Source organism: Danio rerio, chromosome 18 (genome assembly GCF_049306965.1).
Source record: "Danio rerio strain Tuebingen ecotype United States chromosome 18, GRCz12tu, whole genome shotgun sequence".
NCBI lineage: Eukaryota > Metazoa > Chordata > Actinopteri > Cypriniformes > Danionidae > Danio > Danio rerio.
Genome location: NC_133193.1, coordinates 23,597,829 through 23,616,855, shown reverse-complemented (window position 1 = coordinate 23,616,855; position 19,027 = coordinate 23,597,829). Strand labels below are relative to the sequence as shown.

The following is a 19,027-nucleotide window of genomic DNA, read 5'->3' as shown; positions in this document are numbered from 1 at the left end:
AAACCATATTTGTCTGTCTTTAAAATAGCAAAAGTGAATTCGGGCATGCTCTTAATGCTTTTGTGTCATGTGCTTTAGACTTTGTGTCTAGATCGTTAAAATACAGCCCTATCACTCTAAGCTAATCATAGCTATATATTTTAGTTATATCACCCTGACTTAGTTATGCTGGAAAACAGAGAATCAAATCCTGCTCTTAAGCATAGATAAACAGTTTCTAGATAAGCCATTCGTGAAGTTCCTTGTGTATAATCAGTGAGGCCTGTTATCATTGACCATGTCATGGCATATCAGACATAAAAACACTCAGTGGACACAACGTAGGAGGACAGAGTCAAGATTACACTTAACACCACACCAATCACTGAGGATCTCAGCTAGGACAGGAACCATACGGACCTGCTCAGCCCACAGCTGGGACGATGTGCAAAAAAAAAAAAAAAAAACTGACGAGGACGATATGAGTGCACACAAAAATAGACACTTAGACCAAAGATACACCCGTGGATTAACACAGATAGACTGCTAGTGCAAACAAATCAGTCACATTTATCACCATCAAAAGTCTGAGGTTATCAGTGTAGCGGTGGAAAGTCAGGAGCATGTTACGTGAACATGAAGAAACATGTGCAATGCAGGGTTGGAAATTAATGAGGGCTAATGGCAAGATAAAAAAGCCGGCAGAATTCAAGATAAGGAGGTAGGAATAATGCCACATGCACAAATATACAAAATCTGATGAGTAGTCTCACACGGAATCTGCGCAAACAGAATTCTGCAGATTTCTAGCCCCTCATTGAGTCTATTTATTTACTTGTGTAAATGTGTGTAAATTTATATCTATTCAGTTTTTTTTATTAATTGCAGTAATATTATTGACTAATATGAAAATATTTTTATGATTTATTTACATTTACTATTTTTGTAAAGTAATATTTTCTGTCTTTTTGTAAATATATTATATGGGAAACATGCTTTGTTTACTTAATAAAGTGGATATAATTGCATTTGCATTGTAAACATAAAATACAAATTTAAAAGGTATTACCTTTTATTTCATATATTAAGGTTTTAGTTATGATACTCCCAAAATAATTTGGCAGATTGTTAACACAATGCTGCGCAAAAAAGTAGTTACTGTATTGTGATAAATATCGTTATTAGAATTTGAGTTTATTCCACAATAAAATTTCGCAATACGCAAAAGTTCAGGGTAAGAAAGACAGAGAGCAACTGTGGATGTTTTCAAAAGTTTGCGTCCAATCTGTCTAACTGAAACGGATCACCAATGGTTCTAAAACTAAAACGGCGTCTTTAGCATTTTTAAAAAGGTCTACCTTCATGGAACAAAGATGCTGAAATAGTGTGGATGTCAGATGTAACCATAATAAAGCCTATGTGTTTTGCAAAAGACACCTAATGCAAAGTTCAGACTGCACGATTTTAGCCCTGATTTTGACTCGCTGACAAGTTGAGAAAAAAATCATCAACAAATGCCTGAGATAACTGGCAACTTTGTGCTAATATCGAAGACGCAATCTGGGAGAATCGCCGATGACCCATGGCATGCTAAATATCTGGACCTGTCATTGATTCAAAATCATGTCGTGTGAAATATGTTCCAGGTTAAAATAACATCAGCGTTTACCTACAGCCAATGAGAAAGCAGCATCCGTGTGGGTATCTGCAGGCCAGCGGAAGGTTGGGGGAGGAGTTACGAAGGTATATAGACCACTATATCAACAAGCATGGTTTCGGTTAAGAAAAGGGCTTTTTTTCATTCTATTTGGACCCAAAAATGGAGGAAAAATGAGTAGAAATATGGCAGGAGCACCCGTGTCTGTTTGACATGTCAAAAACGTTGGAGAGAAATAGCTAATTTCCTTCAAAAGCCAGGTGAGCAAAATAAATACATTTTCTACCCCACTAAAGTCTTCTTACTTGTAATGTAGTTAATAACAAAAGATATAACCTTGCCCTGTTTCCATGGCACTTGTCACATGTGTTTGGTTGTGAGATGTAGTTTGAGGAACGAGACAAAGTTTTCTGTGATTCTTCCTATTTTAAAGTCATGCACTGTAAAACCCCCTGTCGCCGATTCATCTTGCAGTGTGAACAGCAGCGACGGAACTGTAGTCATGCAGTGTGAAAACATCTGTTATGTGACTGCTTTGAAAATCGTGTGGTCTGAACTCAGAATAAGCTGACAGGTTTAGTTTTTATGTGCTAAATTATTGTTATTACTTTGATCAAAAGTTGAAAAGTCTTGAAAATCTAATAATAATTTTACAAATGCTCAAAAAGCAATAAACAGGTTAAGCATGACTAACTAAAAAACATTTAATGTAACTAACAAAAATCTACATTTTTATTGCATTTTATGTGTGGCCAAAATATGTGGAATTTCTCCAACCACAAAAACCTATTTCATGAATTATTCAATTAACTGACACTGATAGCCATTATTACAATATCACGAGCAATGATCAACATAACAAAACCTTATAGTTTTCAAATAAGACCACTTATCCAGCACAAAGCATTATGTAACCGCAGCAGCTTGGCTCTGTGCGAACAGGTCGAATGCAGTTACTTTTGTGTTAAATTGAATTAAGATGTAATCTTTCCAGAGAAGAGCAAAGGGAGAGAAACAGGCCATGAAGTCAGATTACAGAGAGATTCAGAGGTGTGAGCCAGCATATCTGAGCCCATGGGGTCATTTAAAATATGGCGTCGACACAAGTGAGGTTTAGTCACCATAATGACCCTGACTAGGACAGTCAGCGCTTGTGGTTTTGATCAGCAACAAAGGGCAGTGCCCTGGACTCAGCAATGCATCACTGGATTAGGGAAGGAAGCTAAAGTTTATTTTAAACCCAAAGCAGAGGAACAACCTATAAGGCTTTCTGCACATTATGAAGATCTTGTGTGTGAAATGCCTCATTTTTTGGTAATGAGGATGCTGAAGCCCACCTGTGACTCTGTGGATCGACTGAAGTATTTCAGCTGTGTGATATCCAGTCAGAGGCCGGCAGAGTTGCTGAAGGCAGAATTATTTGCGCTGTGCCCAGCGAGAGAGCGTCACGGCTGGGGAACAGAGCAGGACATATTCTGCCCTCCTGCCTAAACCTCCACAGAGAGGAAAAAAAAAATCCAGATTGTCTTACTGGGATGATGCATTAGGAACTGGATTAATTTTTTTTTTAAATAAGTTCTGAGCTTTGTTTTTTTTTTTTTGGTTTTATTTTTGTGGATTTGCACACTTTGTTCCTGTAAAGATATTAGTCTTCTCTGAATTACTATATTAAAAGCTTTCCGAAGTAAATGATCAACTCAATTAGCAAACCAACTATAACAACCAAGCTTACGGAGCAAAAAGGATGTCAATATTTCAAAAGCATTACAAGTTTTAATTATTCAAGGTTTCTTTGTTTGTCTGGTGATCAGTGAAGAGTGTAAACAGGTCTGTTGATGCTGAGGGGGAAAAAAAATAAAAAAACTTTTGTGCTTCCAAGTGTGGAGGAGGGGAAACCGTTGAGGGAAGTGGAATTTTTTCATTTCCCGCAGGATATTTAACCGTCTGATGGAGAGAGGAAAGAAAAATAACATCTGCAGATAACTACTGCTAGAGATAAATCCTAAATTTGATATTTCTATACTTCCCTTGCCACAATTCATTTACAATGTATCAGTCAGTATACTGAATTAAAAATGTGAATTTGCAATTTCTTGTTTCTACAAAAGCGCTTCACCTAAAATTCCAGAGTGCTTTCTGATTGACCAGCTGACTTGGTTTTATGTTTGGAATTGGTTAAACATCTCATGCATGACAGAAAATTACACCCCTCCAAATACCTGCATACAAAATCGCAAAGTTATGTCAGAGCACTACTACAAAAACCTTTAAACCATTTAAAATAAAAGTAGAAGGACTACAACTAATTATTATTCTGAAAACAACTATTGTAATTAATCACTTATCAATCAGCAGACTTTAAACAATTTAACGCAACTTTTGCAGGTAGTCAAAATACTACATAAAACAAGTTAATCACTTCAGGTTTTAAAATGTTAAACAATTGCATCACTATTGCAATTGTATCAGTTTATATGCTATTGCAATTGTATCATATAATATTGTCATTTAATATTAGTAAAATTGTGTTGTTTTTACAATAATAATGCAAAAATAAGTAGATTTGGCATACAAAATGTCTTACATTTTCAAATGAATGGAAAAAGTAAACTTTGTATTAGGGTTGGGTCGATAGACGATGCCAGTGTCTATCTCTGATGGGTGATTGATATCAAGATGCTGAGACAGCATCGCGATCCACCACCCTGCCCCCGTCGCAGCAGCAACATCCTTGTGAAAAATACACATGGCCCTGTTTACACTAATTCGTCTTAGTTTAAAAATGCCATTTTAGAGCGAAAACACTGGCGTTTCATCAAGCATTGCTGAAAAGCCCTCCTCCCTTGATATACAGCTGAAAATGCACATCACGTAACCACACACAAATACACACACACACTCTGTCATGTGTTGTAGTGTATGCTCGCGTCTGAGCTCCAGCAGTCAGCGGGTGCTTTGAGCACAAAACCAACCAATCGGACAATTTATCGAGGATGTACCGCTGGATCGTGTGTCACTACTGTTGTTAAACAAGATATTTAATTAATCTTGTCTTTATCTAAAGACTCTTTGGTCATTTGAATCTATCAGGCAATGTCACAGCGTCAGTACACTGCTTCAATTCTTCACTTTCACACTTGTACTTAGTAATTTTAGCGAAAGCCTCAGATACTGTTGGTTGGTTCCGGTTGGTTGTGCACCTTTTTACCAACCAAGTTTGTCAACGTCATTATAACAAGACTGATCACTCTGCCTATTCATGCCAGAGTGCCGCGGAAAAAGTGATTGACAGGTGATAATTTGCGTGTAACTTATCTTTATTTATTTATGATTTCGTTATGGGTAAAACAAAGACCATGCGGGTCAGGTAGTTGAAACAGGCTACAAATAATGAATTCGTTATGAATTAAATAATTATTCATAAATCATCGTCCATCACAATGTTTCACATTAGAAATCGTACAATGCCAAATTGGTCAGCATCACCCAACCCTATGACACATCTCATGTATATTGAACAAACTAAATGTATGGGATTAGATGCTTTATTTTAAGTTACATATTTAATTTTTTTGTCCACAGTTCACATCTTCTATTCCCTTAAAATGGCTTAAAGAGCTATTAAATTAAAAAAGAAAAGAAAAAGAAAAATAAGATTTAATGTTTACAAACTGGTCAATCAGGTCAAGTTTATTTATGATTAAAGCTAAAAATCAAGTTGTAATTCTAAACGCAAAATACGCTGACATCGTTTTTTCTAACTGCATTACTGCAGGCCATTACATTAGCTTAAAGGAGATCTAAATACTGTTTAACAACAAATATATATTAGACAAATTGATATCAATGATTATCTATATACATTTCAGCTCTACACTTAAAAAAAACCTTTTTAAAAACAGTCTACTGAATTTTTACTTCAATTCACAGCATCTGAACAAAACCAAGAAACTGAAGAGAAGTTATTTCTCCTGACAGACCTCATCTCAACGCAAACATACAAACACAAACACCTGCTGGCGGGCCTCCTTCCTCCTTCGTGTCACCAGGTAAACAATGCAAGTGACACATTCTCCTCCTTCGCCATGACTCCAGTGGGAATCAGATGTCTCCTACATTCCCTTCATACACCGGAAGCATTCACCGAGAGCAAATAAACACCATCAAAGCTTCATCCTTCCAGCTGTTGTTGTGCGCCGGGTTCCCACCCGTCCAACAGGACCCAACGCCACCACTTGTGAAATGGTTAGACAGTCAGACCGCAGGTTTTGACAATAACCAAAGCTGGTCAGGCTCTTGTGAAGCATGTGGATCAGAGCGGCTGCATTGTTCTGGTGCTCTGGCTTTGCTCCAGGACTATTCCAGAAAAAACACCTGGGGGCCTCCACACCCCTGATCTCACACCAACCAACTGGAATCCAACAATTGCACACTCTGTCAAACAAGCCAAATTAATGCGATGATGCACCAGGCCATATTTTATGAATGCATACACAACAGTCACAGTTTTCAAGCTTCATCCAGATGCTGCTAGAGGTTTGAGTGAACACCTGTAAAAAAAAAGCAGGCTTTCCACTTCCTTCTCTGTCATGATAGGACATTCATTATGCTGGAGCCAGTAGCCTCTCTGTCTCGGACACATTCCATTCATATCACAGATTACCAGGGTCTGGTGTCCGTCAAACAAACACTAGTAGGATATACAGCCAGAGGGGAGGAAACCTAAAGTGGTGTCCCGAAAAACCTCGGTGGGAACAAGCAAAGAGAGACAGTCGACTCCCAAAACATCACACTGTGATATCTGGGATCAATCCTGCACCTTTAAAATCCCACTTTACACTCTGTGCCGGTTTTCTCTTACCATGCGGAAGAGGCACATAGTAAAAATTAATAATAAACACAAATAAATGAACAAACAAACTAAAAAAGTTGATGTGACTGATAAACAAAGTTGTTGGCATATTTAAAAATGGCTCTAGGCCAGTGGTCCCCAACAGTTTTATCATCATGGACTGGGTAACGCTTGACAATTTTACCGCGGACAGGGGGCACTGGGGGCAGTGGTTTGTAGGTTGCTGGTTCTGTGTTTGTCTAAGATAGTTATTCTACCGAAATGTGTCGATTCCATACAAGCTAAAGTTGATCGGTCAGTTCTTGTGATGTGACTCGCAGTGCGCTCACGGTAATCATTCAACTGTGTGCGTCTGGAAGGTGTGAGCGCGTGAAGTCGCTTGCACATAAGCTGTGCACCTTCATTGGAAACAACAAACTTGCACAAACTTTAGAAAAGACTAGATATGCGTACGGCCCCTTAAATGTTGCCGTCATTTGCGATCTCCAGCAGTTAATCTTCATAGTGTTGACAAGTAAATTGCGAATCCATTTCTTGTCAGTTCGTGGGTCCTTCACTGGGCCTTTTCCACTATGCAAAAAAAAAAAAAAACTTTCCAAAGATTTCTGTTTCTTACATATTTAGCTTCTTTTGGGTTTAATTTTGGCACTCATGTGACCTAGATGTAACCAAGACAATGCAGTCGTTTTTCAAGACAAAAGACTTTTCAAAATTAAAGATTGTTCAGACTCAGATAATAAATAAAACTAAAACAATTAAAGATTTCTGTGTGCAAATTTTTAAATAATGATATTGACAATGCTATTAACATCGGCTTAACTGATATATCAGTCTATCACTATTTTCTTTGAATATTTTGTAATGAAATGCTGCAATGAAAATCTTCAATACCAGGATATGACAACAAGCACCTTGAGAGTTATTAATAGTCATGTGGCTTTTTGAAATCCCTTAGCACTTAACATTTGCCCCACATGGTGTATCCTTCCTTCCATTCTATGAGAGAAGGCCTGAAACAAGAATCTCGCTCTGTTTCCCTTTTCCTCCCTCTCCAACTGCAAATCTTTGGATTACCTCAAGTGTTAAGAAATATCATTAATAATAAGCCAATATTTTTAACCGTTCTCTGCAACATTAGGCCAGACCTGTGGTCTGGAGTTGCAAGGATCATGCAAGGCTCATCTAAATGAGCATTTACAGCTTTAAGTAAACCAGAGGTAAACTTTAGGACCTCCCTGTGTGTTTGTTCTAGTTGACCCCACAGTGCCAGGCCGAAGTGTAGCCCAAAGTAAACACACTCTGGCTTACTTGAGTACAGTACCATTGCATGGGAACCCAGTGGGACGTCTGTCCCAGGGGGACAATGGTCTGTCCACAAATCCCAGAAACATCTGGACAGAAACAGTGTTGAACAATGACAAAAACCACAAAGCCACCATCATTCGCCTCCAAACTAACTCAGGTCTGTGAAAGCACACAACTCCTGGTGTGAGGAACTGTATCAAATCTCTTGACAGATTACTTTCATTTCTCTACAGCTGACCACACTGCTGAGTAGTTTTATGCAGATTTTTTTAAACAGTTTTTCAGCTCAGATTTGTTCTCTGCAGTAGAATATATAATAGGAAGGAACTTTTATGACTGTCCTTATCACTTGTTGTGTACTTGAACTAAAGCTGTCGGAGTCCTTGGCAAGTCAAAACAAAAGTTTTGCTCAGCCAATGAAGAGGAATTTCAATGAACAGAGAAAGAGAAAAATCATTCTACAATAAAGCACAATAATCATTTGAAACAATCAGTCATCATAACACATGTGACCATAAACAAACATGAACACCTTTACAACAAACACCAACAATCACTATGAAACTCAGCAAAATCAGATATCTAACAATACCTAAAACACATCTCACTGTCAACTTAAGTTCAACAGAGTACCTCCATATCCACTATACATGGTATCGTCTTCTGTTGAATGCGCAGTCAAGCAAGTATTCCTCAGGTTTGTGTTGGGATCCTTCAAAGGGAATGAGTAGAAAGCCCAATCACAGTCCCAGCTGTGGTGGTCTTCATCGCCTGCTCAGACTCTCGCATACAGCACTGGCAGAAAGCGAAAGAAAGAAGCTGCCAGGAAATGGGAAGGCCGTCGCCCTCTCTCCGCAGCCCACTCCTCCCCCTCATTCTGTTTCCCGTTCACTTCCCTGTCTGACATCACACTCTTCCTGCCTCTCCCAGTTCCAGCAAACGACCTGCGCTTACTGACTTAATGATAAACACCCAGTGCAGACTCACTCCAGAAGTTTCCAGGCTGTTAATAATGACTCTGATGCTTTCATATTAACATAATCAGACAATATATTATACTGACTTGTCTTGAAAAGGGAAATTACTTAAACTTCTTAAAGAAGCTCAAGAGTGTGCTTAACTCACAAATTAAATTCAAACATTGTTTATAAGATTCATGTTTGTTTTTCAATTCAAGCTCATTCTAAATCTATCAAATCGCTGGTCTTGATCTTGAGATTTACATTAATGTTCGGTCACAGATTCAGTGCGACTCAGTAAAGAAGTTTCCAGATATTTACATAATGTGGAGCCATGTTTAATATTGACTTCAACAGTGGAAAATAAAAATTGGTTAATTCAACCTTCTTAAAGGAACTCAAGAGTTTTCTAAACTCACAAATTATTTTCTAACACTTTTTACAATTTTTTTGTTTGCTTTTTAATTCAAGCTCATTGTAAATCTATCAAATGGCTGGTCTTGATCTCAAAATCTATATCAATGTTTGATCACAGATTCAGTACAGATTCATTAAGAAATTTCCAGATATTTGCACAATATGTCACCAAATATATATATATATAAATTTTTTTTATATATTATATATATATATATATATATATATATATATATATATATATATATATATATATATATATATATATAATATATATAAAAATATATATATATATATTGACTTCAACAGTGGTGAAACGTCTTTGAAAAGCTAGATGGGTTACATTAATTGTTTAAATGAAGCTCAAGAGTGTTCCGAACTCACAAATTACCTTCAAACATTGTTTGTAAGATTCTTGTTTGTTTTTCAATTCAAGCTCATTGTAAATCTATCAAATCATTGGTCTTGATCTTGAGATTTATATCAATGTTCGGTCACAGATTCAGTGCAGACTCATTAAGAAGTTTCCAGATATTTACATCATGTGGCGGCGTATATAGGCTAATATTGACTTCAACAGTGCAGAAACTTCTTTGAAAAGCTAAATCGATTACGTCAACCCTATTAAAGGAAGCTAAGAGTGTTCTAAACTCACAAATTATATTCTTACACTGTTTATAAAATTCTTGTTTGCTTTTCAATTTAGGCTCACTGTAAAGTGTATCGCTGGTCTTGATCTTGAGATTCATATCAGTATTTGGTCACAGATTCAGACTAATTTCCACTTCCCAGAATCCCACTCCATACGGTAAGCCTGTTCACTATCTATAATGTGACACAGCAGTAGAGCATTGCCTGTGGATACTTAGCATCAAAGACAAAATTATATGTGGAAATAGCCAAATCGGTATAACAGGTTAAACTCCCATGCTGTAAGGCTGCATTTATTTGATCATAAACATACACAAAAAATTTTTTGCAATGTTTTCTTTGTAATTTTTTAAGTTGTAGCTGTCTTTAATACTACTCGATCTTTCAGAAATACACCTAATACAGTATGTTTTGAGCTAAAAACAACAACAGCAAAAATTATTGTTTCTATTAATGTTAGAAACAGTTGTGCTGCTTATTTTTTTTGTATAAACCAAAATATATTGTGTTTTTTTTTTCTTTTAAAGATTTCAGCTTCAAAGATGAACGGAAAGTTAAAGACAAAAAAATTACAATACATGGACGGTAAATTTAGCACACACCTACTGTTTAGAACAGGGCAGGACTAAGAAGTCTTTTCATAAAAATGTTTTCAGCCAAAAACTATAAACTAGTATTCAGAGGTTTTGTCTTTTTGTTTACACAACAACATAAGATTTGTGACTGAATGTGCATAAATTTGAAAACAGATTAGAAGGTGGAACTTTTTGAAAATGCTGCCTTGTCGTGTCAATGTAAACACCGAAAAATGAAAGTCTTTGAAAACAGTGATGTTGTGTAACTACAGTGTTTACAAGAGTGTAGATTAAAGGCAAGTGCAAACAAACAAACAAACACAAAAACGGCGGAGTATATTGTAGTGCTCAAGTATTTTCTCAAGCTTCATCAGCAAAGTGTGAATTTACTTCCCATTACAATCAAAAGTGGAGATAGATCTTACACACTTGGTAAATTATACATTCATTCTTTGACAAAAGTATAGTCGTCGATGCCAGTTGAAATAGTAACAAATAATATGACAAAATAATATGTTTCTTATGGAAACATTTATAGCCTGAGATATCAAGACATTTGTGCTGGCCATGACATGAACATTATTGAGCATGTCTGGGGTAAGATGAAGGAGGAGGTATTGAAGATGAATCCAAAGAATTTTGATGAACTCTGGGAGTCCTTCGAGAACACTTTCTATGCTATTCCCGATGACTTTTTTAACAAGTTATTAAGTCATTGCAGAGATGTATGGATGCAGTCCCCCAAGCTCATGAGAGTCAAACACAATATTCATTATTTTTCCACTGCACCATGACTTTATATTCTATACTGTACATTATTTCTGTTAAGTGACAAGATTTTTGTCTAAGCAATGTCAGACCTTACTGTCCTAATTAAATAATTAAAAATCAAGGCATGATCCAATTTTATTGTGGTAAGCGTAATTTAGAGGTCCTGGCTTTTCATATAAGCCACTTCTGATACCAAATGATCAACTGGAAGTCAAGTTATTATTTGCTGTTTCTAAAACTTGGATAGACGACAAGACTTCTGCCAGGTAATGTAGACATGGGTGCCTAACCGGTGACATGTAGCTCATCGCTCCCCTGGCTGGAAAAACTGTTTACAATGATAATGAAAATGCAGAACACTGACCTGGTATATATAATTAAGTGTTTTTGGCTATTTTCCTGGATGTGTGTAAATGGTTTTGAAAAAAGTGCTGTGTAGACATTAAACTTTTTCAAAACACAATTGCTGTCATGTAAATGTAGCCTTAGTCCTATGTTAGGAGTTATTGTACGAGTTATTGATTAGATAAAGGGGGATGTAAAAGCACAGATGAATAAAAATAAAATTTTTAAGCGGACAAAATTACTGGAAAAGTCAAGCGCACATCACCAAAGATCAGCAATATTGGCAATAATTGGCTTTTAATTGCTATTTCAAGTCAATTTAAAAACAACAATTTATTTTCCAAAGAAATCTTTACACTTCGATTTGTTATTATGCATATTTGCTAAATCTATGTAGCTGTCAAATATTTAATAACATAATGCCATATTATGCGAAAGAATTATGAATTTTTGTTAAATGTATAAAACTTAGCTTGCCCAAGAAATATGTTGCAAAACTGATTTTTTAGTTCCCCCTGACCAAGAAATTAAAGTCGAAAGATCCTTTGTGGCTTCCAAGATAAGTGATGACGGCAGCAACAGCTCATCAAAAACACCAGATGAAGCCCAGCTTAACACAACATACCATTATTGCAGGGCTGAAATGACAGATCAAAAAACAAACACGCTCGTGATAATATGAGTAAGGGGAAATGCTGAAGACAGGCAGCTTGTATGACTGGTTTTTAAAGGAGTAAACATCACATTTCATTATAAACATTACTACTAAACAGCTCAGCTCAAATTCCTCCCTGATAGTAGCCACGGAAGTTGGTGCTCATATTTCTGTAATTGCCTTTCATATGCGTCACACACACACATTAAAGGCTGAAGCAGCAGCTGATGCTGTGTGTTGTGGTTGTATAGTAGCTGTCGTCGTGATTATCAGCCTGTCACATTCAGAGAGGCTGAAGAAGAAATTTCTGTCAGCAACACACCACAGACGTGTGTCTAGAGGTCACAGCACTCACTCAACAGCAACTGAAAAGCCACTGTGAAGCCGTCACAAAGTATGTCTGTTTCAGTGTTTGTCTGTGTTTGAATATTTGTCCAACACAAAAGACACACGCTTGAGTGTACTATACAAACACAAGGGAAAATTCAGAAATAACATAGTATGCACTAGGAGATGGATGATATATTGGATGAATATAGTATTATTTATTTATATACAGTATACAGTTTGTTATACTGTAAATATGTTTACACATTTGAGTAACATTTGAACACGACCTTTATTTTAATGTGCAACTAAATAGTATTACAAAAAACTGACTTTACAAATAGAATTTAGAAAAAAGTGTGTTGGATCAATGAATTGTCAATAATAATTATTAATATTAAATGTCAATACATTAAAATAGTCAATTAATCGATTAAAATTCTGATTCAGCTATTAAATAAACAAAAATATGATCACAGTATGTTTATTATTAAAATAATTTAGTAGTAACATATGGTTTTTCTTTTTTATTGTTATAAAAGTGTATATTTCTTGGTTCATTTCGGAAAAAAAAGTAAATTCTGAATCTTTTTTTTTTAGAAATAAATAACTGTTCTGCTGAAATGAGAACTGTTTGGATTGAAAAATTTGCCATTTCAGATCGAATACTTTGCCCTTTACAAATGAGTTACCTAAAATATTTAATTAAGCATTTTAATATATCACTACACATTTTACACCAAACTATGCTTCAGCAATTATTCTAATATGTGGATGTGCTACTCAAAAAGTACTTCTTATTATTCTCATTGCTGGCAACAGTTGTGCTGCTTAATAATTTTGTAGAAATCGCGATCCTTTAAACATTTTCCAACCCCTAAAATATTTTAACTGCCATTTTCAATCAATTTACCACATTCTGGCTAAATAGAAATATTGATTTCCTAATAAACAAACAAGACTCCAAGGAAATGACAATATTTAAGACACGTATGTGAATGAAAATGTAATACAGTTTTTGTTATTTTTTTACATATATTAGAATGTAGGGTTGTCACTATACTGGAATTTAGTACCAACCGGTACTGACATTTTTAAAAACTTGCATTTCCCGCGAACATTTGAGCATTATGAAGTCAAGACGATTAGCTGGTCTGTCTAAAAGCTGATATACGAGTGTATTGCTGATGAATCTTGGCTTTAATACGCTCCAGTGTCCCTGTATCTGTGGTTACACTCAGTAAACAGCGGAGAGTTCAGTGAATTGATGACCTTCACGGCCAATCACAGTCCTTTCTGTTGAGCATGTGAACACAATGGCAATTCAGCGCTGTTTAAGAACCTGCTCAACAGCGCTCAAATGTTCGAGGGAAATTGAAATTTTTTAAATTTCATTAATGATTGGAACTGAATTCCGGTATCGTGACAACCCTATTAGAATGTGTCAGATTTCTTTTTTCCTTTTAAAAACTTATAGAAGGCTCTATTTAAATATCAACACCACTAAAACACAAGTTATTTGACAATGTAAAGTTTTAGCCTATACACTTTGCCACTAGAAGTCATCCTATGAGTCTTCATGTCAGTATAGTAACACATTGGTGCTCTCCTTTTCAGAGCTGATATCAGTCCAACACTCTCTCAGTCAGTAGGTCAGCAGACTGAAGCTTATCTCAAGGTGTCTGATTATTCATTTCCTCACACAATTAGTTTATTATTACTGGTATCATGCTGTGGATAAGGTATAAGCCTGACTGGGGTTTATCTCTGTACCGCAGCATGACATCACTATAGTGATAATAATGTTTCTGTTATGGTGATGCCAGGGCAATGAACCACATGAAAATCACAACACTGACTAGCTGACCAGAGTTGTTTACCATTTCAGAATGTGATATTAAAAGCATGTTATGAGCATGCAATTAAATTCAACCAGAAAATAATATTGACATAAGGCCATAACAAGTTTCAAAACCAAAAATTATAGACTTATATTGTTGCAGAAAATTACAGATTTTAGATGTTAGATGTGAATTGGTGTGTAATTGGTGTAACAAAGTCAGTGCGAAAAAATATGAAAGTTAACATAATGTGACAATGTACATGCAAAGTATTTGTGTATTAGAATCCAGTTATTCAGTTTTCCATATACATCCAGTTACACTATTTTCATTGCCATTCTGTCATATTACAAGTAGGGCTGCACAATATATTGTTTTCAGCATCGATATCGCAATGTGTCTATCTGCAATAGTCACATCGCCAGATCTGCAAGGTTGAGTATGATTTATAGTTGACCAGGAGCAACAGAACACATGCGACTTGTAGAGTCAATGCTAAGTTTAACCATAATAGAGTGAAAGTTTATCATTTGCTTGTGTTTTTAAGGCCTGTGACTGAGCATACAAGACAGTTTAAAACATTCAGGCAAAAAAATGATGATGTTTGGGGGTGTAACAAAGCTTAATTGTCATTTAATTATTTATACAGAAAAAGAAATTAACAAGTCTATTTTACTTCCCCCATTGGCAGATAATTCAGCTTGTTTTAACAAAAAAAAACTCTAAATTTTGACTTAAGGTGAAAACAAAACAATAATTTGACTTGATCTAAGAATCTGAGATATTTCGATTAGAAATGAGACAAAGCAAGTTAATATACTTTTTGCATTGTTATTACTCAATTTCTGTATCTGAATACTGTTAGACTCCTGAAAAAATGTCAAATTATTCAAACTATCTTTTGAAACTGTTTTCCTATTGCAATATTTATTGCAGAAAAAATTCAATATTGCTATATCAGATTTTTCCAACATTTAATTACAAGTATAAATTAAAGTATATTAGGTATATATTAGAAGTATAGGTGCTCATATTATAATTTAGCTTTGTAGCTTCAGATCTAGCTTTAGATTAGTTGAGAGTATTGCTGAGGGTTAACAGAATAAGCTGCCTGGCATATTTGCAGAGATGGTTAAATTGAGAATAATGACAGTTGAGGAACTAGCGAGAAAAAGTGTTAGCTTATTTAGTGCAGTCTATTTATACTCTAATGTCTGCTAGTTGACATGCAGTTGCTAAGTTACTTATAGTCAACAGAATGTCTAAAGTGGACCATTAAAATAAATGTCACCAAATTAAATTCAGAGTTAATAAACATGCTTCATTTAAATTTATCCTCAAAGTGTTGGAAGCCGTTGATGACATTTTATAAATCAACAAGCAGCATTGTTTAAGCTAAAAAACTTATGGAAAGAAATAAAATCCATAGCAAATTTTCTATACATTAAACTATCCTTTTAAGATTTAATTTTATGTAATGTTATTTCATTCCTCAAGAGACAGCCGACCTAAAAATTAAGATTTCCTGTCAATTTACTCGCAATTAGGTCATCCAAGGTGTACAGTTGAAGTCAGAATTGTTAGCACTCCTGAATAATCAGCCACCCTCTATGTTTTTTCTCCAACTTCTGTTTAACAGAGAGAAGATTTTTTTTAACAGACTTCTAAACATAATAGTTTTAATAACCGATTAATTTTATCTGACATGATGACAGTACATACTATTTTAAGTAATTAGGTTAATTAGGCAAGTTAGGGTTGTTAGGCAAGTCACTGTACAATGATGGTTTGTTCTGTAGTTTTTTCTAGAATAGAAAAAATATCTAGCTTAAGGGAGCTAATAATATTGACCTTAAAATGGATTTGAAAAAAATAAAACCTGCTTTTTCCAAGTCAAAATAAAACAAATATGACTTTTTCCTGAAGAAATATATGATAGAAATTACTGTGAAAAACTCCTTGCTCTGCTAAACATCATGGGAAACATCTGAAAAGTAAAAAAATTAAGAAAAATCACAGGAGGGCTAATAATTTTGACTTCAAATGTACACTGTAAATAATTCTGGGTTCCACACAATTCTTTCATGTTGTCCCAACACGAATTCATTTAAGTTGACTTAATGGTTTTTACAAATATAAGTGGATTGAACATAAACAATTCATTTGTCCCGAAAAAAACCCTTAAGAATTGTGCTGTTTCATTTTAAATAAGCGGCAAAAGCCATTTTTTTTTTAGAGTTTATGCGCTTTTTTCCCTTCTTCAGCAGAACATTAATATAAGATTTGCAGCTGAATCTGTGGTGCTTGCTGATTCATAAAATACTAGTCTATGGTTATAGTTTTTAAACTAAAAATAAACCCAAAAAAAAACAAGTCCAAATCTATATCAGCCATATTTCCAAGCAAAACACTGATATCTTATGAAAGCAAAATGATCAGTCTGTATAAGAAATTAAATAACACTTACAATATTATTAGCTTTAATCCATAGCCTGGTTTACCAGTCGGCGCATGGTGTGATATAAATAAGACACTATTCGCTATTTTATACTAAAAGGGGGAGGGGCTACGCATCACCCATCTTCCTGTTCATTTGAAATGACATCACAAACTGAACAAAGCTGCACAATCCAAGACACCTCAGTGAGCTTTAAATAAACACTAGTTGTTACAAAAGTGAAGAATTTGCTCAAAGCTACTAAACAAATCACCAATGGCACTGTGGCTTACGATAAGCACCTCACCATAAGGCAATACCAGATGTAGAGGCTAACAAAGTCATGTTGAAAAGGTGCTTACGATGATCCTACAGTGAGTCACAATGAGAGACATCTGGACTGACACACAAGAACACCAGGTGGAATATCCCATTCACACACATACACACAGGTTGCAGTGAGTTTCAGCATCCTCGATTGCAATGCTTGGTCAATTGTTGGTTATTTAGATTGCAGTTTCAACAACAAATGATGAGGATTATGGCTGTCAATTATATATAATAATTAATCATAAACGTCTCTCTTGGTCTGACCTTCATCTCCTAACAATCACTTTTTCTACAGCAGCTGATTAACGGTCAGCCAATAAGACCTTCATTTCCCCCACTGCCTGCATTCAAGCTGATAACAACAAGCGAATGCGGATGTGAGGGAGAAGGAGGATAAATATAATGCTTTATTTATTGGCCATTTGAAGTTGTGGCTTGCAGTGGAGGCGTGCTGTTGTTCCACTGACTCTGCATTCTGAGCAAGAGAATTATCGCCATACTGCTGACTTGCCTGCCGATGGCTTTACATCCGTGTGCTAAAAAAGTTCAAACTGCTGTTGTTTGAAAACTTATGTTTTACAAAGTATGACACTTAAAAAAAGGAAAAGGTCTTTTATGAAAATGTGCACCAAAGTGAATTTAATTTTACTAAAATTCAAAAGCAAAATAAAATAATATTTCGGAATTGCTACTAAATTTCTCTATGTTGAATAGTGATGTAACGGATCAAAAACCTCACGGTTCGAATCACATATTGTTTTTTTAATCACGGATCGGACCATTTTTCGGATCAGCCAGAAAGGGTAGGAGACAAATGTAATATGCTTTTCATTTATTATAAAAACAGTACTGCAAGTAGGCATGGGATGATAACCGTTTTCAAGGTATATTGCGGTTTGGAAAAGTCAAGGTTTTAAAACCGCCAAAATTTTCTGTAATACCGTTCCTAAAGTATGTGTAAGTTTTTTTATTTACATTTTTTTGGTTTTTGTTTTATTTAGGACAATAGTATCTCCAGCAAAAAATATCTCCAAAGATGTCATTTTAAATTATAAAGAAATCTGTTTTTTGAAACTAACGAAGACAGCAGAAGTCAATGATTCATTTGAATTATTTAGCCTGGCATGTTTACTGCTCCAAAATATTCTAAATCTTTCAAAAATAGAATATATTGTTTTCAAAGGGGAATTTTGTTTTTGTTTTTTTACCCAGACATTTAAAAAGAATATATTTCAGAGCAATCACAATATCACGAAACCATGAAACTGTGATATTTTTATCCAAGGTTATCAAACCGTCAGAATCTAATACTGGCCCATGCCTAACTGCAAGACACTTTTGTTTTTAACAAACAGAACTTAGATCCTGTAATTTCATCAAAAATAAAATGAAGACAAAATCAGTAATAAACAGAAATAAACAGTAACTACTGTTGCTGATAACGCTTAATGTAAAAAACAAAATCTAACATTATAATTTGTACAACCCATATTTGTCTCATTTTCAATAAATTATTCAGTTATTCGCTCAAAACTTCATGTTTCATTACTTGATGTGTCATTTTTAAAGAATTATTCAATGAATGGCTGGTTGTTGCCACTTATTGGTTAAACAATGTAGTTGCTGCTTACAACTTTTATTTTTAAGTGTCAAGTTAAATGCATTTGACAGTGATTTTAATTTTTACCATAAACATTGATGGTTATATCTAAACTAAAAATTTGTCACGGTTGTAGGCGTGTGCACACTTCTGGTTTTGTCTGTTGTTGTTGTTATGTGCTTATGTTTTGCCTATGCCACGTGCGTTTGTTGTGGCGTGTTAGTGTTGTGGTCACATGGTTTATCATTATGCCGATCAGCTGTTCTGATCAGAAGCCCAGCTGTGGCTAATTACTGCGGCTATATCTGAGCAGCAGTCCTTTGTTA

At 35.2% G+C, this 19,027-nt stretch overlaps 1 protein-coding gene across 8 annotated transcripts in view; it reads right to left on the bottom strand.

Moving 5' to 3' along the window:
* The window catches only part of ripor1 (RHO family interacting cell polarization regulator 1), a 144,871-nt gene that overhangs the window by 57,588 nt on the left and 68,256 nt on the right, over positions 1–19,027 (bottom strand). For 2 of the 8 annotated variants that reach the window (XM_009293578.4, XM_073929343.1), the window contains exon 1: positions 8,427–8,578. The exons of 4 other annotated variants lie outside the window; for them this stretch is intronic. In XM_009293578.4, coding sequence (XP_009291853.1) covers positions 8,427–8,445 — 19 coding nt within the window. In that variant the 5' untranslated portion in view covers positions 8,446–8,578. Of the gene's footprint in view, positions 1–5,649; positions 7,059–8,426; positions 8,579–19,027 lie in introns of those variants that run through there. 2 more of the 8 variants (XM_021467681.3, XM_021467682.3) reach the window with 1 other exon arrangement.